Source organism: Dinoponera quadriceps, unplaced genomic scaffold (assembly GCF_001313825.1).
Source record: "Dinoponera quadriceps isolate SergipeBrazil2010 unplaced genomic scaffold, ASM131382v1 scaffold119, whole genome shotgun sequence".
NCBI lineage: Eukaryota > Metazoa > Arthropoda > Insecta > Hymenoptera > Formicidae > Dinoponera > Dinoponera quadriceps.
In genome coordinates this window covers 77,673-98,076 of record NW_014554226.1, presented here as the reverse complement: position 1 = coordinate 98,076, position 20,404 = coordinate 77,673, and the positions used below count along the sequence as shown (strand labels likewise).

Genomic DNA, 20,404 nt, shown 5'->3' with positions numbered 1-20,404 from the left:
AACTACGGATTGAATTGACCAATCAGCGCAAAGTACACTAAATTTCACTAGACTTGAGTTCAGTTTGTACCGATTGGCTAAATTCAATTCAATCTGAGTACGGGCTTTACAATTCTTATCCTATTATTATCTTAATATTCGAATATTGGCATAGTTTTTGGTTAAGTCGTGGTGAAAATTTGTTTCGTCCCGACTAATCGACGTTGGAGCCTTTCGGCTGTTCGTAATTGAAAGAGAAAAAGGAGCAACGGTGGCACCTTTTCCTCTCTTTCAAGTAACGACTTCACCGCAAGTTGAAAGATAATTTGCTCTCAAATACAATATGATTTTCATAACGACCAGCCTTCTATTTTCTCACGACTTCTGTAAAAAAAAAAACAAAGGATCAGCTGATCGGCCGATCAGCTGATTTCTATGATTGTACTACCGCGTGTATTTTTAACCGGAAGAGAACCTAAGGACGTTGAAATTGGCGAGGAAAATGATCACTCGCGTAGTAAAGTATTAATTGTGACCTTCATGATATCCGTAAGAAATTCACAAGGTGTTGATTGAAAAACAAAAACAATTGCGAACAATATTTGTTTATAGAAGTTTGGACGAAAAAGAATACTTTTAAGATGGCTGCTTTATCGTTGCCGAGCGCAAAGAGGTTTGTATCTTGTCTTGGAAAGAAACAATAGATGTGAAATAAGAGTGAATTTTGCGACTTGCAGGAGCACACAGATTAGAAATATGCGGCAAGGCAGCGTGATAGATCTCGATGCCGATATGTTTCTCAAGATATCCAATTACGAGGATACCGTTAAACAACTGGACATATACTATGGGATAGTTAAGAGACAGTTGTTGCGCCATCAGAGTTGTATAACAGGTCTGTTTCCGCAGATCACGACTGACAGAAAGGTTGGTAGCGTGCGCGAAAGTATATATTGCGCTGCCGCGATATGGAGCCTCTATCAGGCGTATAGGCGCATAGACGACGATCGTGGCAAGTCGTACGAACTCGGACAGTCCGCGATCAAATGTATGCGGGGTATTCTGGAGTGTTGGGTAAAGCAGTCCTCCAGAGTGGAACTCTTCAAGAGAAATCAGTGCGATCGTTTTGCGTTACATTGCAAATTTCACTTGGACACAGGCGATGAAGTTTACAAGGATGCCGATTATCATCACTTACAGGCGAGCATACAATCTGCATGCAATCGAAATTCTGCTCAACTCTTTCTTCCACTTATAGATCGACGTCGTGTCTCTTTACTTGATATTCCTGGTGCAAATGATCTCCTCCGGGCTGCAAATCGTGTACACGCAAGACGAGGTAGCCTTTGTGCAGAACCTGGTGTACTATGTCGAGAGAGCGTATCGTACACCGGATTACGGCATGTGGGAACGTGGAAGCCGATACAACGACGGTACACCCGAGATCCATGCCAGTTCTATTGGAATCGCCAAGAGCGCATTGGAGGCAATCAACGGCTGCAATTTGTTCGGAGAGAAAGGTGCCTCCTGGTCGGTGATATATGTCGATATCGATGCTCACAATCGTAACCGCAGTATCTTTGAGACGATGCTTCCGAGAGAATCTAGTTCTAAGGTGAGCTACATCAGAATATAAAGCGATTCGCTCACTCAGAGGGAGCTGCGTGATTTCTAGAGCGTGGATGCAGCTTTATTGCCGACAATATCCTTCCCCGCCTTTGCGACTCACGAGGAGGTGTTGTACAACGAAACTAAGATGAACATAATCCGCAGGCTGAAAGGCAATTATGGCTTCAGGCGATTCGGTAGGGACGGTTACAAAACAGTATTGGAGGATAGGCAACGACGGTACTACAAGTCCGGGGAAATCAAGGTCTCGAGTTATTTATTATCGCACCGATCGTTATATATTTGAACTCTCGTTAAACGGCACTTCCTAATAGGATTTTGACAGTATCGAGAACGAGTGGCCGTTGTTTTACATCTTCATGATAATAGACGGCGTATTCAAGAGTCTGCCGGAGCAAGTGGAGGAATATCAGAATTTACTGAAAGCGAGAGTGCACAAAGATCAGAATGGAGGTATTATTATTCAGCGATCTACCAAAGAACTTTCTTCGTCACGAATCTATATAATGAAACTCCTCAGATCCTGTAATTCCCATGTATTATTACGTACCGGAGGAGAATTTGGATGCTGAGAGAAACGAGCCGTGCAGTGCTTATCGGCTGCCCAGCGACGAAGGGAGAGGTTACAGAGGATCCGCGGATCACGAGGTCGCGCCGATGTACCTGTGGAATCAGGCCATGTTTGTGATCGCGCAGCTACTTACCGCTGGTCTCTTGCATATCAACGAATTGGATCCGATCCGTCGATACCTACCGTCGTATAATCGTCCGAGACGAGCGGGACGATACTCTGCTTTTCAAGTGAGAAACAACATTTCTCTTCATCAAACAGATGTATTCATATGTTGCGCATTCTCTAGTGATTTGGAAAGATGTCGTTTTCGAAAGTTAATACGATTCTTTGTTACACACACAGGCAAAACCGAGCATTGTAAGTAATTTTAAGCATGTATGTCTGCACTAGTGCACGCGCTTCCTTTCAAGGAGAGACGTTGTCTAATACCACATTGTGTTTTTTACGGAGAGAAAGCATGCGAAAGAAAAAAGTTAGTTATTTTCCCCCAAATATCCCGCACGACTGATTAGCGCACTTACTTTTCTATGCCAGGGCACTCACACCGATCTAGTGGTACAAATAGTTTTGATCGCAGAATCTATGCGATTGCAAGCTATGATGGCCACGTACGGCATTCAGACACAGACGCCGCACGAGGTCGAGCCCGTGCAGATTCTGTCGTCCACCCAATTGGTGAAGGTTTACCAAAAGTTAGGTGTGAATAACAAGTTGAATCTTCAAGGACGACCCGCGCGACCTATAGGTTCTCTAGGCACAAGCAAGGTAGGGAAAACAACGCTTACTCACCGTTACACCGACGATAATATACGTTGCACAGGTATACAGGGTCTGCGGTATGACGGTGCTCTGTTACCCTCTCATCTTCGAGGTCTCCGAATTTTATCTGTACAGAGACATGGCTTTGCTGATTGATGATATAAAAACAGAGCTGCAATTCGTAGGCAAGTACTGGCGTCTCTCTGGTCGACCCACCGTATGCCTTTTGATACGGGAGGAACACATGCGGTTAGTATACTACGTGTCGACGAACGTATGCGCGACACACATTCAACTTTGTCGACAAATTTCTCCAGTGATCCGCAGTTTAAGAAGATGTTGGATCTTTTCGCGATGCTGAAGAAAGGCTACTGCGACAAGACAAAAGTGCGCATCGGCAGACTGCAAAATCTAATTTCGTCCTCTTGCATCGGTAACGAATATATTTCTTTATAAAGGATGCGCGCGTAAAAAGCATGATAAGAAGAAATCAAAATCTGTCCAGAGCATTTGGATTTCGTGAACACCATGGAAACCGATCTGGACTTGACACAGTTTAAACAACTGCAGCACGACTACATAGGCTACCAAAGCCTGACGGATGTCCCGAAAGCTTTCGCCTATACCGAGGATGTCAAGGATTACTCTGTATGTAATCGTATCTCTGAAAATTATGCTCGAAACACCCGACCGAATAACAGCCTCTGTAATTATTTCATAGTGTATGGCGAGTGAACCTCTGAACGATATATTGAGCGAGATTCGCAATAGCGTTGGCTTATACGCCAAGTGTCAACTGTACGGGATCTTGATAAAGCGAGAGGGCATTAATTACGAGATTAACGGGACGACAGGTGCTTTCCTTTCCCTTCTTCACTTTTCACCCACTAATATTCGTGTTCTTATCATTCCAGTCCGCGATTATTTAAGAGCATTATATCAACAAGCCGGCTCCTTGAGATTCTGGATGGCCGTGCGTTATTGCAGCAGTTTATTGAATCACACGGTCGACAGCATTAGTCCATTCATCACGGGTGTGCTGGTCAAAGGAAAACAGGTACCACCGACACAGGGAGGCAACGTCTCGACAAGATCGAATGAAATTTCATCCGTATGTGTTAGATCGCGGTAGGAGTGATCGGACAAGAAGAAACTGTGTTCGATAAGCCGATGACGCCGGCGGAAATACAATCGGTCATGTATTCGACGATACAGCCGCACAACACGGTGCAAGCGGTGCTCCAGCAGGAAATTCTACTCTACTGCGGTCGATTGATCGGCACCAATCCCAAGATGTTCAAAGGGATACTGAAAATACGTATCGGGTGAGCCTCCCATCCTCTCTCATCCTCGGTCGTCATTGCGTTGAATTAAATTGCTGTTTGAACCGCTTAGCTGGGTGTTGGAAGCAATGAAGCTCTATCTGCAAATGTTCGTGAAAGATACCAAGCCGATCGAGAACTACAGTCCTTACGAAGTTCGGCAGTTTCTCATCAAGGTGTTGACTGTCAAAGAATGGGCTCGTGCGGAAAAGTACGTTTTTAGCTGAACAAAAAAAGTGAAAGGCTAATAATGTTTTTCCCTTGTCAATAGCCTGACGGTGCTCGGTCGGCGAAAAATCGAGGGTTGCCTGTGTAGAGTGCCGGCGCATTTTTACAATCAAGTATGGGAAGTTTTGATGCGCTGCCCCGGCGGTATCGTCGTGAACGGACGAGAATTGCCTCAGCAGCCCACTGTATCCAACATGACTCGTTCCGAGCTTACGTTCGCCCTACTCGTGGAGTCCTTGCTACATCACGTACAATTGCCAGAGTATCGCCAAATCGTTGTCGAAGTAAGGGATTCTCTCTGTTTTTTCAGTTGCCAGAAAGGGAGGGCAATTGTGACAATCTAAAAACGATAAATTCGCGATATAGAAAAACGAATCAGTAAGTATCACTTATCCAAATTATGCAATCGTAGCTTCTGAGCATCGTGTCGACTATCCTGCTTCGAAATCCGGAATTGAGTTTCCAGAAGCAGCTGGACCTTAACCAACTCGTGGAGGATAGCTTTGTCATGTATCGCAAGGTAAAAGTATATCGTTCTAGTTCTTCTGTCTACTTATGATAAATCCCTCGCAGGATCACAATTTGTCGAATTTCGAAGAGAAATCGTCATTCTTCTCGGCGCACTACTCTGTGACCACTGGGTATCTCGCGAGGGCTGTAGTCAACAACGTTCTTACTGGTGGTTGCGTCACGACTATTCTAGACACCAACGATGACTCCCGAGAGATGTGCAAGGTCACGTAACGAATCATAATTAGACCCGAGAGACTGTTACCAAACAGTCGTATGTAGAACAACCAAGTGTTATCACGTAATATGTGAATACAAAGTTCCTCTGAATAATAACGGATATATATTTTTCGGGATATTTTAACGCACACTCTCCTCCTCCTCCGTGTGTATGTACATCTTTACGATACAAAAGTTTACATTCTAATTGTACAAATTATACTAAAGTCATCTCCTAGCGAAATTCGTGTCCATTGCTCGGCCGGAACGTTGTATGTTGTTGATATTGGCTTTGATTCTAGACGCGACGGTACCGACTTCTGTCGCGGCGACCAATTGTTTCCTGTAACAAACGTAATTTCACTACAATAATATCGTTCATATACCGAGGTCTGTCTTTCATAGAAACAGGCATGTATTCATAATTTAAATTCACACACACACACACCTAATAAAATCCTTATTGTATGACTTATTATTCTGCGCTTCCCTCTTCTCTTCCTCGCGGTACATCTTAACATTCTTTTCCCGTTCCTTGTCGCGCCACATTGCGTTAGATATCATCTCCTGTCTTCGTCGTTCCTTCTCCTCCTCTGTAAGATTCTGCCTCGACCTCCACTTATACGCCGTTCCATCGTTTCGCCTGTCCGCGGTTAATCTTCTTTCGTCGCTGTATTTACTTCGGGAACTCTGTTGTTCTTCATATCGCTGCCTTTTGCGATCCACCTTGTAATCTCCTCTATACTCTCCTCTACTTTTCTCGTACGCGACATTTCTGTCTCTGCTCGATTTCCTTTTCCTAATATGTTTCCTGCTATCGTTTACAATGCTTCTCGAATCTTTTCCATCGCGTTCTTTTCTATCCTTCTCTCCCTTTCCGCGTTGAGTGTCACTTTCGTCACTGGTGTTATTGCTGTCACCGTTCTCACTGCCGTTTCTCCTCTGCTTTTTCCGCTTGTGCAGTTTTCCCTTAACGTCATTGCCGCCGCTATTGTCTGAATCATTCTCGGAATAGTCACGTCGTTTCGACTTCTTCTTTTGCTTATGCTTCTTCTTCATCGATTTCAACAAGTCTTCTTCGTTGATGTTGTCTTTCAATTGTTTGTACTTGGCGACCAGCAGCATATCCAATTTCGTCTCATCGTCGCTACTGTCCTGTTGCTTCGACTTTTTCTTTTTCTTTTCATTTTTACTTTTGCCCGACTGTTGCTCCAGCTGTAAATTATATACGAAATTATATACAAATAAATATTCGGCAAAGGTAAACAAAGATGTGTAAATAAGAATGTGCCACGGAAACTTGTCGTTCTGTTTTGCAACAAACTGTATCTTCGTACGAGGAATATCGAAATAAATCAATTTTGTTTTCGAGAAGTATGACTATTGTTCAACCATTTTCCGTTCACAAATCAGTCGACTCTGAGCAGAGTGAGCAGTTTTTTCGAGTATATATTTACTTACCAACACTCTGAGTTGTTTCAACTTTACAGGATTTTTCAACAGCTGATTCCTAGTCTCTACCTCTTTTTTCTTTATGGTGTACAAAGGATCCTCTTGCATTTTTCTGGCTAAATCCACTTGTTCGTTACCAGAGAAAAATCGCAGCGAAGGCGGGATGCATTCTAATAACAGATCCAACTAAAATCAATTACCAAAGTATCATAAAGTATGAGTCTATCCAAATCTTAACTCTCCCTGTTCAGTGTACTTTAGAATAATAATTCTAAACAAACCGTCCCAAAAGTGGTAATTAAGAATAAAAATACTTACAATAATAATTAATCCTACTATATTTTAATCCTTCATCTACACACTGCTGTATTAAATATAATTTTCCTTGTACATTCATGCACAACATGTATGAATCATACAAGAGATGTCTTGAAAATCTTTCAGATATCTTCATGGTGGATATTCATAGTTAGATATTATATTTAAGATCGCCTCACATTCATCTACAGATTCTTTGTTGCCAATGAGTCGATCTACACAGCACCTGAACTTAAGACGATCTTGAGTATAAGGTTGTCCAACTATGAATATCCCCCTAAGATATCTCAAGATATTTTTCAGGCATGAGCTTATAGTACTCACAGAGATATGCATATATATTTACCATATTCAACATGGTTTTTTGGTATTCTATTCAACTCTGCTTTTTCCGCCTGAACCATTTGTTCGAAGGCTTTGTCAACTGGTCTTCCCAGCAGGTATTCCTCCCTATTAACCATTTGATTGGGTCCTTTATACATCCAATCTAGTTTCTTCTCATCCTTCTTCTCTATCACTCCTTGCTCCATAGCATACTTTGTCATATCCTCCCTATCCTTTTCCATTTCAATTTCCCTCTTTAGTTCAGCTATTCTTCTTTTTTCTTGATCATTCTGCTGTTCTGCTTTCCACACTTTTTCCATATTTTTCATGGTGGACGGATGCCACGACTTTTTCAAATTCTGCAATGCACACACACACAATGCACTGTTAGAATCACGAGGTAAATATATAATGGTTTAAGGTAACACGAATTGTAACAAAATATTTACCAAATCTCCACCACCCATTTTAATATATTCAACGTAACGTGGCTGTACACAATATGGTAGAGACACCAATATACCAACAACAAAGTTTAATGTAGTCGTAATTTTTAAAGAAAATATTTCGACTACAGACTATTAACACTCATTCTTTGCAATCAGTATCAACAACGACTACAACGACTTCTTTATATAAACGGACTGATAACAGAGAACTGCCATCTTGCCTATGACATGGATCATACGGGTTCTAGATTGTGTTCAGCATTTTCGTAATCCTCGAATCACAAGTGCCATCTACGTTTAGTCTCGTCTTTGCAGAAGCTTTACACAGCAACAGTTATCGATGAATCTCGTTTCGTTCTATGTCGATAAAGTTGTATTTTAGCGCTAAGTATGTATCACGGATATGCTTCCTCTTCGAAGAACAAGCAGCAACGAGATCTTTCTCTCTATTCAAAAATGCGAAAGGAAGTATGTAAGTTAGAGACCAATTAATTGTCTCGAGAATGTTGTATAACTTGAGCAAATATTGTTTATATAAGAGACCAGAATTATAGGAAGTTACTCATTATTTGTAACGCCGCTCTCTTTTTTTTTTTTCAATAATGACTTAATAACGATGTGTATGATGATATCTTCATTAATAACGGTAAAGTTATTTATATTTTTTAAGCAACGATAACAAATATAATCGTTAATTTGCATACGTGCAACATTAATTTTCGGAAGTAACGTGTTTTAAAAGGCGGTCTACAAAGTAGGAATATGTTTATAAAAAGTGAGAGTAACCAATCATGGTCAATTATTCTTCTTACCACTCGAATATCAATTTCTTATTCTTATGAACATACTCCTACTGTCCACTGTAGACTACGCTTTAAAATAAGTTGCTAACTCTGTAAAATATTACATGTAGATGTTACGTGTAGACAGAAGAGAGAAAAACGATTTTAACATCATATAAAATCTTTTTTCTTCAACAATTTTGAATATCTAGATTAATATTTTACAGGTTTGAAAAGTAACGCATTATTTGTAACGAATAAAGAATTACTCTCTCAACTCTGGCAGAGATCTTATCACTTGAAACGAAATGTACAACACACAATATTTTCGAAATAAATGTTATTCGCGAATACATTGCATGTAGAGTATATATACGTGGCAGTTAAAGGATAAACGAGAAAGTAAAGAGGACCGACCTTCTAACGTTACACTGCAAGAACGATGCACCGAATCTCCTGGAACGAATGCAGGTGAGCTCAATGCCCGCAATGACGCTGCATCTCGTTGCATAGAAGCGCGTTCAAACAGATTCAAATATTATTGGAATTTCACTTCTCATATACTTCGATTTTCGTCATTTATCAGAGCTTATCGTGCTCACGTAAAGTTTCTAAGTGAAAAAATGTAAGATATCAAGATAAGGTACGATGTGGGACTAAGATATATATGGTAAGAGGAAAAATACCGAGAGGCACATTTGGAACTCAGTTTTTATTCTCATTTATATTAAATTTTATAAATACAAAAACAATAATAAATTCTTCGTACAGCTTTTACAACGCTCTAAAATTAAGAAGGGGCCTTGTACTATTTGGAGTTATTACAAGTAGGTTCTCTCTCTCTCTCTCTCTCTCTCTCTCTCTCTTTCGTTCGAAAGGATACAACGGACAATGATTCTATCGATGCGATGAAATGTGTGTGAAATGCGCGATGAATTATTTTTTCTTTTTTGCTTTCCTTACAAAAAAGTGATACTTTTACGTGTAATCAGTTCCACACGCCGGCAAGGAGCAAGGCGGTCCTTGTCTTACTGGCATGCATGGCTTAACAGTAAATAATAATATTAATAATGACAATAATAAGATAGTGTGTAGTAATAGTAATCGTAATAATAGGCATTATGCTTTAGCAATAATGACGTCGTTACGCTACTCTTTCTCGTTTGTCTCGTTAATGTAATACTTAACACTCTATTCGCATTACACCGCACGGCCTACGTTTGCTATTATAACAATTACCATCGATTGAGTTCCCCATCTACGCCAGAAATTTGGAACTTCTACAATAATTAAAATCCATCAAATGTTTATTAATTAACGAGCCCTATCTTTCGCAACAAACTTTGCGCAAACCTTTCGTTTCCATCCTGATTCACGAATAAATTCCACGTCACGATATGACATTATGCGAATTTACAAATCGATTGTTATCTCTCATCAGAGAGAACGTTCCGACGAGACGAGAATTCAAGAAACGTTTAAAAGATATCTGAAAAAGTGAGAAAGTGCCTCACAACCTCTTTTAGACTTCTATCTCGTTCGTTTTTAATATGCTTCCATACCTTATCTCTCCTTTTATTCTCTCTCGTTCGAAACGAAGAACGCGCGAGGGAGCACGCGATTAAAACAAAGAGATCCACTTGGTTGACAAGACTGGAAATATTCGACATTTTCATTTTCGAAAGATGATTCGCGGGTTGAACGATCTTAAAATTACAATTGCACATATATCCGTTTTTAGTATTACGAGCAATCGGCCGCGCGGTGCATTCTCGCGGTAATCGCACATAATGTACATACGATGTATAAGTTATATGCTACTTGTTATTGAACTTGTGTGAACGCATATATGTACACGCATGTTATGGTAGCCAGGCATCACGAGCGGACGAGTGTTCTCTTGTATTTTCGATGGTCGTGCGGCGAAACTCCGTTTGCTGGTATTCAATGGAAAAGATTTGACGCTGTTTGTGACTTGAGAGAGAGAGAGAGAGAGAGAGAGAGAGAGAGAGAAAGAGAGATACATACGAAGAACATTCCGGTAATAAAACTCGACGATCGAAGATAGTAAGGTAGTACTGTCGCATTAGAAAATTAAGATCTTGCGCAGAAACGTCAGAAAAGGGAAATTCACAAACGTTGACCACCCGGTCGGACTCTAAAATTAATTAAGGCAAACGGAGTTCCGCTGTGTGTTATCGTATCATTATCATCATTATACAATGTGTCGTTGTAGTTTCGCATTACACTAGCATGCATGTGCACATATACGCTTGTACTGGCAGTGGGCTCGTCTCCGCTCAATACTCTGGTACTATGGAGTTCTTATCACAGAGATATCGAATTGTTTGGTGCACTTTTCTTTCCTTTCCCTTTGTCCGCTCTCATTTCCATGCAGGCTGTAATCCTTGCTGTCTTTTTTTTCTCTTATATATATATATATATATATATGTATGTATGTATATAATTCCGTATCGTCTGGCTACGCCGATTAATAATTATACATTAATTTCCACGCACTAAATAACGATCGATCTCCAATTCTCACAAAAGCGATAGACAATTTCGACGATACCATCAATTTCCTTCCTCGCATCGTCTCGGTTTCTGCACGTTATATGCAAGCCGTATATACATATATATACGTATAATACTTACATATAAATATATGTATATATAATCGCATACGAGATATTATGGCCTTTCGGGAGGAAAATCCGTAGGTATTAAGAACCCGTGGTCAGCTTCGCCGAATTAAGTTTGACCTTAGCGAGTCTTCATCGGAAATTGCAAACTGTAAAGAGACGCGGAGCAAGAATAAATTGCGGTTATAGTTAACCGACGTTGGCGAAACTGGCTCGCAGAGTCCCTGAAAATCGCCCGTCCGGACGAACTTTTGATACATGGGAGAGTCCAGTGACATCATCGTTGAGCGAACTTTTCGATCACACAATACGTGCGAGAACACGCTTATCTTCTAGGGTAAACTTTTCAACGAGACAAGTTTTCGACAGTTTCCAAAAATTCTTTTTTCTTTTTGTTCTCCCTACAGTGAATTGACGCAGCGAGAGTATAGGGTGAGACGTGTGACCATAAGCTGAAAGCAAGAGATCCCCGTAAGTCATCGTATGGAAAAATCTGCGTTTCAACTTAGCCGACTCGATGACAACGAACGACAACCGCCACTGACCGGACACAGGTAGACTGTCTTTTTAAGGCTGGCGAGAGATTAATTTGGGTGTTCTTTCGACTTTCACAAGCGACACGATTTCTCGACACGGTGAGTTATACAATTACACAGGACATACACGACACGTCAAAAGTTAATCCCAAAAGCGGGCCGAATAAATTATTCGAAAAAATGGCGCAAGGGATGCGGCTTTCCGTCGCGGCGTGCTTGTGGCGATGAGGTAATACGCACGAACACGCGAATTATCATTTCCGGTCGTGAAAGAATGCATATTTAGATGGCCAACTCTCTCTATGTTATTAATTAGTTACGATATATTGGTCAATTATTGCATAGCGCTGGTCGATCATTGACCGAGGCAGTTTTGTAGCTAGCGGTAATTGTTACTTAAAAAGTTGGCCGACTAAATACATTTTTAATTGCTATTTTCAATTGTTGCCCGATTATTAATCGTGTTAGCTGCTGTAGGATAAATAGTTGTGACCGCCATAGGTACCTAATTGACGATTCTTGCCATTCTTTAAAAAATCATGATGCTTGCAGCATCTGTTAGGCAACATTAGGCGAGCATCGCTGTAATGTTGAAGAGACATAACTCCGAAGATTTTTCCTTCTTTGCTGAAAATGTCGTTTATCAGCATATATATAAAAATGATAAAAATAACAAAATAATTTACACGTATATAAAATTTAAATTTATAACAAATAGTTTGGACTCTCGCGAAATAAAGACGAATAGAAATATGAAAGAGATAATATGGTTAAAACTATTTTACTTTGTCTCTCTCTCTCTCGCCGTATTTGTTACTTCAAATTACGTTACCTCTTGAATTTCTATCCGTTTTACTTTTCATGTTCGTTTGAATTTATGAAAATGAAATAATATATAATTCTCGTAACGCGTAAGTGACATTAACATTGCCGAGCACGCCCGCAATCCGCAGCTCCCTGCGGTCTCTACACATAAAGCCTCGGAGGCGGAGAGGCTATCGAACAAGGTCGAGAAGGTGGCCGCGAGAGTGTAGTCGGCCGTTAGGAAAATACGGCGTCTTAATTACTATTAATTACCATTAAGTAGCAAACGCGATCGTCAAAGAACTGGCCAGCTCCTCGATAGTTCGAAATACACGACGCCGACGATACAGCAGCGTTTTTGTCGAGGTTTTGCCCGATAGGGGCACACGTATATCTAAGCTTCGCTTTCTCTTACCAGGCGCGAATTCGCGGCGCGAGCGAACTATGAGGCCCGTGCGAATTGAATGACGGAGCTCTGTCTCTGCACGGCGATGAGACCGCCGCCGCTCCTCTCGCTCTCCATGGATTGCAGGATCATCTTGCTGCGCTTCCTCGGCGGTAGGATCAGCGTCTCCCGCGAAGGTACCGCCAGATCCAGGGGATCGGGCGACGAGGGGTTGCTGCTCGGCGGCGTAAGGAGCGGATCGATGCTACCGCACTCCCGCTGACGCTCCTCCTCGACGGCTTCGAGCGCGGCTTCGACTCTGCGACGCGCGTCGTTACCGGGTAGATTCAACAACGACGAGCAGTCGGCGGCGTCGAGACCGACGCTGCCGGCAGCCAAACCGAAGCCGGTGTAGGTCGGCTCGGGGAAGAAGAACATGTGCGGCGGCTCCAACGGCGAGCTCACTCTCACGCTCGCTTGGAAGCGTTTCTCATCGATTTCGGTCAGCACCGGCTCCGCCGAGCTCATGCCGGGTGCGTACTGCTGCTGCTGCTCTCTGCTGCTGGGATACAGGTAGTAGGCGAAGTCGCGCTGAACGACGTACGACTCGGGCTCTTCAGTCTTCAGGTTCTCCTTGTCGTCGGTGGGCAGAGCCGCGCCGCCACCACCCTGGGAGATGTCCGGCTCGATCGGCGAGCCAGCAGCGGGCGCTTCCGTGATGACGGCGGTAGCGGCGGCGACCGACGAGTCCGGATGCTTCTTGATGTGCAGCTCCATCGTCTTCTTGGAGCCGAAGGTCTCGTTGCAGATCGTACACTTGTACACCTTCTCGCCGTAGTGCGACACCTGGTGCAGCTTGAGCACGTGGTTATAGCCGAAGGCCTTGCGGCAGATGTCGCAGGTATAGGGTTTCTCGCCGGTGTGGGTGCGCGTATGGACCTTCAACTGCTTGGAGCAGGTGAAGCCCTTCTTGCAGGACTTACACACGTACGGCTTCTCGCCGGTGTGCGTGCGCATGTGTATCACCAGCTGGCCGCTCTGTATGAACGTCTTGGAGCACACGGTACACTTGTGCGGTCGCTCGCCAGTGTGGATGCGCATGTGACGGTGCAGTTTGCCGCTGTGCTCGAACGCGCGGCCGCACACGTCGCACTTGTACGGCCGTTCCTTCGTGTGGATGCGTCGGTGCACGCTCAGATTCTCCTTCACCGAAAACGACTTGCTGCAGTACTCGCACTGGTACGGCTTCTCGCCGGTGTGCGTGCGATAGTGGCGAGTGAGCCGCGCCGGCACTGCGAACGTCTTGCCGCAGATGTTGCATCGGTAGGGGCCCTCGCCGTCCTTACCGTGGGACCGCAGGTGGCTCTGGTACACGCTCTTCTGCGCGAAGCTCTTCTGACAAAGTAGACACTGGTACTTGCCTTCCGTCGCTGCCGTCGTCGCGCCGATTTCTCCGCTGCAGCTCGGTGTGGCGAACATGGTGAGATCTGGACTGCACACCAGACTCTTGACCGGGTTTATTGCGTCCGGACCGATCATGCCACTCGGCACCGATATCGTCGCTGGTTCCGCCTGATAGTAGGCCAACATCGAAGACGAGATGCTGCAATAGACGGAAGTTTTTTCATACCGCGAAATCTACACGATCAGAACAGACGGTTCGGAAAAATCGCTGCTCATTCACGATACGTGCTTGCTCGTAAATATCTTCCAAACATAGCTCTCATTGGGAATGTAAAAAGTATTCGTACGATACGCTAATCTATTCGAACTAAATAATGTCGAGATAACGGGAACACAGGGTGTATGTAAACAAGCGGAATATTTATGTCGTCTAGATTAGCCAAATCGCACACATACGTGCGTGCTTCGTTGAGCGCTGTCTGCACGCGCCTGGAGGCTGCGAGTGCGGTCGGCGGCACAGTGCAGCGCGCGCGCGTCCCCCACCTACCGACACGCAGTTCGCGACGCGCGCCTCTTTCGCATCGGTGCCGAAACCCGTGCGACCGCCTCCACGTGTGCGAGTCGCATTTTTTTATAGCGATCACCGACCTCGTCCAACTCGGCGCGCAGTAAGGACGTCGAGTTACATCACGGCGGTGTACACGTCCGGCGTTAANCCACCCCCCCGCCCCGCTTCGCAAAAATCCTCCTCCTTCATCTCCTTCTCCGCCGCCACAATGGAGCGCCGCCTTCTTCTTGACCGAGCCCCGCTTTTAATCCTACGAGAGAGAGAGAGTATCGCCACGCACAGTGGGATACGCAAAAATCGTATTGATCCGCGGAAACGCTGCCGAGGGGAAATCTCGCCCTTCAGCCGAATCGCCACTGCTCTCGCCCGGAAGACACTTTCGGCCGATTTTACGATGGAACCGCGCTCCCTCTTTTCAGCTCGGAAAGCGATCCGCTTTTTATCTAGGTTTCTCATTCTCACTCTGTACGATGTTTTTTCGTAGCGGATTAAAACAATTCTAAAGATTTCTCGACAATGTTTCTGCGCGCGAAGCCATCGACGATTCGTTATACATGTCGGAATTGTTTCGCATCACGTTACCTTCGTGCTTATAGGTGATATTTCGTTAGGAACCGTTTAAAGTACGAAAGAGACACGGCAAAAGAAACACGTCGATGAAGCTGAGCTGAGCAAAAATGAGTAGGCTCAATTATCGTAAAAGACCTGTAAATTTGTACAAAGAGGTGGATTTGTGAGAATTCGTCGAATGAAGAATCGATCGTCGGGTTAATCTCGCGGCAGCGAGAAAAAAGAAAATGGATGCGCGAGAAGAGGTTAAAGCGATCGGAGAAAGCACGAAAGTAGAGAGAGAGCACCCACCTGCACGTTAGACCCTCGCGCGATCCAGCGAAATCCGGGCGCTCGTTATCGCTTCCTCGGCGACATCCACGAGATAATTTCTGCGAGAGACTCGGCTTTGCGATAGATTTCGAAAAAGAGCGTCTCTCTCTCAAAACAATCCTCTTCTTTATCTCCTCGACTACTGCTTCCTCGTCATCTTCTTCTCGGCAGGAAGGAAAACCGAAGAACCCGCCGCCTCGGGGCCAGCCAATCGTACTGTACAATGTTTACCTCCTCGACCGCGTCGAGCGATCACGACCGAAGCGCGCACGCACGAGCGCGCGATCGTTCTCCCCTCTACGCGCCACCGCGAAACTCCCTACTTTCTCCCTTCGCGTCCCGCCGCCGCCTTCGTCTGCCGCCGCTCCTCGCCCCTCAGCGCGCTCGTTCGCGAACCGACGACGGCGACCTAGAATTTGCGCCGGCCGAGTGCCGTTCGCAGCACGTGGAGGCTGTCGGCGTGGTTTCCGACCGTACAATTCGCTACGACGTTGGCAGCGAAGGGAGAGGATGACGATCGCGCGAGATGGCGCAGGGACGTCAGCCAGGGTGTGCTCGCTATGTCGCTACTTCTCTCTCCATCGATATTTTGCCAAAAAAGGTAGAACAAGTCGAAGCTACAAATTTATTATCCTTATCAATCGGTGGGGCATTTATCGCGTGTAATAAAGCATCGCCGCCTGTATACAAATAACAACGCTTGATCCGAAATTTCGATTCCTCGTCTGTTAATCAACTGGCGCATCAAATTGAGCTGAGCAATGTTAGAATGTGCAAATTACGGTTTCCAAGCAATTTTCAGAGAGCAAGTCAGATGACACTCCCTCGTCGAGTTTAATAAAAGTTATGTTTCGATATTATCCGCAGGAGTACGTGCGATACGCTACTGTGAATGACAGACAGAGAAAGAGGATGCGTGAAATGCGGAGAAAAGGTGCCGGAAAGAGGAAGCGAGAGGGTGGAAAGGTGACCTGCGGAGGTAGTACGCTCGATCGTGCGCGAATCTAACACCCCTGCGTGCCAGTACCGCGTCAAGTGGTTCCTACAGCCCGCTATACACGTAATATCATCTTCCCAATGCAAAGCTTTTCCGGCAAGAGCCCTCCACACATATTAGGTACGCACTTAAAAAGAAAAATATCGTCTCGCAAAATATATATATATCGGCTGTTCATGCGGCGGCTCGTGCGTATTTTACATGAATTTTTCTTACTACGTTACGCCAATTTGATTATTTGAAGACCCATCTCGTTATGGCTCGCACGATACACACGAATTAACCGTTTCATCTTATCGTCTCCAGTATGAGATTCACAGATAAAGTTATCCGTTTGTTTAGATTCATCGGAAAACAAACATATTGACTGTCACTTTTAGGATAATGGATAGCTAAATGGACCTTACAGTTATATTCGTAAGAGAAGTTACACAAGAAAAATTGTGCCCATGGCGCGAAAATTGCCCGCGACGTTCCTGCATCGTACGCATCCTGCTCGCGTCATTGACGGCTGCGCGCACGTGTGCGTACGCTCGTAACGACTGGTTGGTAGGAGTCGCCGTTTGTCTTTCGCTTTCACCGCGCTCTCTGCCTTGTTCCTCTTCCTTCGCGAGGTCGTCGTATAATCCACGTGGTCGGCTACAATTTATTGAAGCTGGACCGGCGGAGAAAGGACTGTACTCGCGTGTTGATAAAGCGAAAAGTCAAGCATTGAATTCTTTGTTCACGAGAAACTTGCGAACCTTTTGTAGGGTAACGAGGAAAAGCCTATTTTCGAGCAACGAAGATGATGGGATAAAAATTCCGTCTGAAAACGGAAGTGTCGCGAATTTTCACGATGAGCGGAAACGCCCATTCTTCCACGAGTATTTTTACGATGATCCATTTTTAAGTACATTCTAGCGTGTCCTACGAATAGCCCCTTATCGAACAGTATCGTTAGTCTTACGGAAGGATTTATCACATACGTGACACTTAGTAGCGAGTATAAAGGCATATGTAACAGCAAGCATCGAACTTTGTCATAATTCTCATAGTTTACATTGGTCGTGACGGAGGGAGCCTGATGTAATACTTCGATACACGTGTGTACTCGGATAGCTCTCTTTGATCGTCTGAAAAGCGGCTGCGGTATCGGTATATTAGATAACGTTTCCGTCAGACCCGCAGCTTTGAATAAGTAAAACACCTTAAAGTATTCTATTGTATAAAATTCATTATTCGTTTTATTTTCGGTAAAAAAACTTAGATTTCTGTTTGGTTTAGATTTCTGTTTAGTTATTGTTGTCTAATGTCCGCACGTAAGATAACTTTTAATGAAAGATCTCGTTTGGATTTATGAATTGCTAAAAGATAATCAATAAGTATGAGTTTTCAGTTATCTAAATAGTACATTATAACGCGGGTCAATTGACACTTTTTGGGATAGAACGATATGGGTGAGCGGTGTCTACAATTTAAGACTTGAGCCTGAAGCTGTAAGAAATTGACCGATCAAGTGTGAAAAGAATAATCAATTGTGATTAGTAGACGCCAGATTTAGATATCGATAAAGCAGAGTTTTTACGACCGTCAGAAAATCGTCTCATAAAAATGGCGTCAAAATTTCATCTAACTTGAAATTCGAACAGGAGCAAATTATATGAAAGAAGGAAACTTTATGAAAAAGATAGAACATAATTTATTACCATATATTACGTAAGAATAAATCACGTTACGATTTCTCGCTTCCGACTTCCAATCAACAACTTTAAAAATACAAAAGCCTTAAGTTTAGCCTATATTAAATAAAAATTTACGTATTGTTGTAATGTAAGATGTTATTTCAACTAATTTTATCTATAGAAAATAAAAGAAACGTTTGTACTGCATTTTATTCCGATGATTTTTGCTGGAAAAACATTTTCCAGCAAAAATGATTGTTTCTTACACTGTAGAAAAAGTCATTATTTGCGCATAAAACCATAATTATTTTGGAATCCTGATGGTTTGCGGCGATCGTTTTCAGCATCCAAAGATTTATAAGAAACACGGTTCGAAGTAATTTTTAGCTGTAAATTAGTGTCATTATTCTGAATAACTGCGTGAGAGATATATTTAATAATTTAGATATATTGAAAACTTCATTATGCAATAATTGTAATACACAGACCGGTCCCTGTGTGAGCGCGTTATACGATACAAGGTTGAATAATTTGCGAGTATGCGAAAATATGCGCTACGATCGCGTGGAAAAAAAAATGTCACGACGTTTCATTGTGAAACGTTACCTAAGGATACCGCGATGTTAGAACGACCGATGCAAGTTGTTTCCCTCTCTTTCGCAAAACAACCGAGAGTTCATAAAGGTGATAACGCAAATTTTGCATATCACGTAAATGAATTACGATGCAGTGCATGAATTGCAAAGCTATGAATGAATGAAATGAGAAACAAATCTCTCTCTCTCTCTCTCTCGATTAATACACCGGTAATAACGTCATCTCATATAACAGCCTATAATATCGTGTTTAATTGTCTTGATCTGCCCGGCAAGAGAACGCAAACGTAGCACGGTTACGCTAGGACGAACAAGGAGAGGAGCGGCTCGGTGCGATTCGCCGTGTCGTGGTCATGCTGTCGACGATGACGACGATGGCAGCAAGTGCCGCGCGAACCAAGGGGTCGGTTCGCGCCCTGAGCTCTCTCGATATATATTGCTCGCGAGAGACGGGGAGCAATGACCTAGTGTGCGCGCGATGCACGTGTGCCGCGTGGAAACCACTGCGGCAGCCTCATCGACAGGGCATCGGACGCCACGTGCAGCCGCGTTGGTGGGAGAATCGCGGAACGTAGCGACGAGGGGGCGCGGAGGGGCGACGAAAGCGCGCATACACACAAACGACGGGCTTCCCTTGCGTCGATACGCCCTCGTTGATTCGAATAATGGAGATAAAAGGACGATTCGGCGCATGCGAATACGCGTTACCTCAGGGCCGGGCAATTTCAAATTGCACGATATTCGCTTATCGATTGACCGTGTTTTCGACATCGGTGCGCGACATTAAAAGGGCGAGATGTTCGTGGAAAAAATTACACTTGGCGTGACATTTTCGAAGTGTCGGTCAAACAAGCCGACCATTTTTCGCCGAGTATAATTGCAAACATTCTCTTAGGATTCAGAGTATCATTTCTTCCAGATACTTTTCGACCTTGTCTAGATTTGCTGCGCCTATAGAAATGTTGTTCGTGGTAACTGCGCATCGAACGACGCTACAAGCGAGAAGATATGTCGAAAATTTGCGATCAATATCTAGAGAAGAGCGGCCGACGTAGCAGAAGTAGCAAATTGCTATACAACAAACACGCTGGATGCCCATTTATTCGCGTTACAAATCGATGTAACATTTATCGAGAGATAATCAAGATATTTAAAATATGGCCTCACTTATGCGATGCTCCCGACGGGTAGCCCGTGTGCTACGCCGTCCCTGGAGACGACACGTGCGTCATTTCGCCCGGGGGTTGCGAAGAAGCTGGGCGCTCGTTTTGGCAAGAGAGGAGGAGGGGGAGAAAGAGGACGGCAAAAGGGTGGAGGGAAGAGGGGAGGGGGAGGAACCGGCTAGAACTGGCAGGGGCGGGGCGGAAAAAGGAGTGCG

The 20,404-nt window shown here is 43.9% G+C and overlaps 4 protein-coding genes across 6 annotated transcripts in view; 2 read left to right on the top strand and 2 right to left on the bottom strand.

Annotated features, from left to right (window-relative positions):
- The first annotated feature begins 150 nt into the window (after nucleotides 1-150).
- On the top strand, nucleotides 151-5,350 carry LOC106743325 (probable phosphorylase b kinase regulatory subunit beta). 2 transcript variants are annotated; one of them, XM_014617098.1, is made up of 18 exons: nucleotides 152-652; nucleotides 717-1,179; nucleotides 1,238-1,594; nucleotides 1,655-1,852; nucleotides 1,923-2,061; nucleotides 2,129-2,409; nucleotides 2,525-2,539; nucleotides 2,717-2,947; nucleotides 3,003-3,190; nucleotides 3,259-3,374; nucleotides 3,447-3,589; nucleotides 3,663-3,795; nucleotides 3,856-3,998; nucleotides 4,064-4,266; nucleotides 4,337-4,474; nucleotides 4,535-4,775; nucleotides 4,904-5,011; nucleotides 5,065-5,350. In XM_014617098.1, the coding sequence occupies exons 1-18, from the start codon at nucleotides 621-623 to the stop codon at nucleotides 5,233-5,235; spliced, it is 3,300 nt and encodes a 1,099-aa protein (XP_014472584.1). In that variant the 5' UTR covers nucleotides 152-620; the 3' UTR covers nucleotides 5,236-5,350. The 2 variants fall into 2 exon arrangements, with proteins under 2 accessions (XP_014472659.1, XP_014472584.1); XM_014617173.1 differs by lacking the exon at nucleotides 2,525-2,539 and having other exon boundaries at nucleotides 151-652.
- LOC106743494 (pre-mRNA-splicing factor CWC25 homolog) lies at nucleotides 5,325-8,196 on the bottom strand. The gene is made up of 5 exons (XM_014617430.1): nucleotides 7,764-8,196; nucleotides 7,337-7,673; nucleotides 6,682-6,842; nucleotides 5,669-6,435; nucleotides 5,325-5,563 (listed from the first exon to the last, which is right to left on the bottom strand). Exons 1-5 carry the CDS (start codon nucleotides 7,779-7,781, stop codon nucleotides 5,449-5,451), a joined length of 1,398 nt encoding a protein of 465 aa, XP_014472916.1. The 5' UTR covers nucleotides 7,782-8,196; the 3' UTR covers nucleotides 5,325-5,448.
- Nucleotides 8,197-9,238: 1,042 nt separating this feature from the next.
- Nucleotides 9,239-16,157, bottom strand: LOC106743430 (Krueppel homolog 1-like). The gene is made up of 2 exons (XM_014617303.1): nucleotides 15,749-16,157; nucleotides 9,239-14,518 (listed from the first exon to the last, which is right to left on the bottom strand). Exon 2 carries the CDS (start codon nucleotides 14,503-14,505, stop codon nucleotides 12,973-12,975), a length of 1,533 nt encoding a protein of 510 aa, XP_014472789.1. The 5' UTR covers nucleotides 14,506-14,518; nucleotides 15,749-16,157; the 3' UTR covers nucleotides 9,239-12,972.
- Nucleotides 16,158-16,279: 122 nt separating this feature from the next.
- The window catches only part of LOC106743557 (minor histocompatibility antigen H13), a 9,725-nt gene continuing 5,600 nt past the window's right edge, over nucleotides 16,280-20,404 (top strand). The window contains exons 1-2 of one of the 2 annotated variants that reach the window (XM_014617552.1): nucleotides 16,280-16,370; nucleotides 16,637-16,886. The gene's annotated coding sequence lies outside the window, so the exon portion shown is untranslated. Of the gene's footprint in view, nucleotides 16,371-16,434; nucleotides 16,887-20,404 lie in introns of those variants that run through there. The other variant, XM_014617627.1, reaches the window with a different exon arrangement.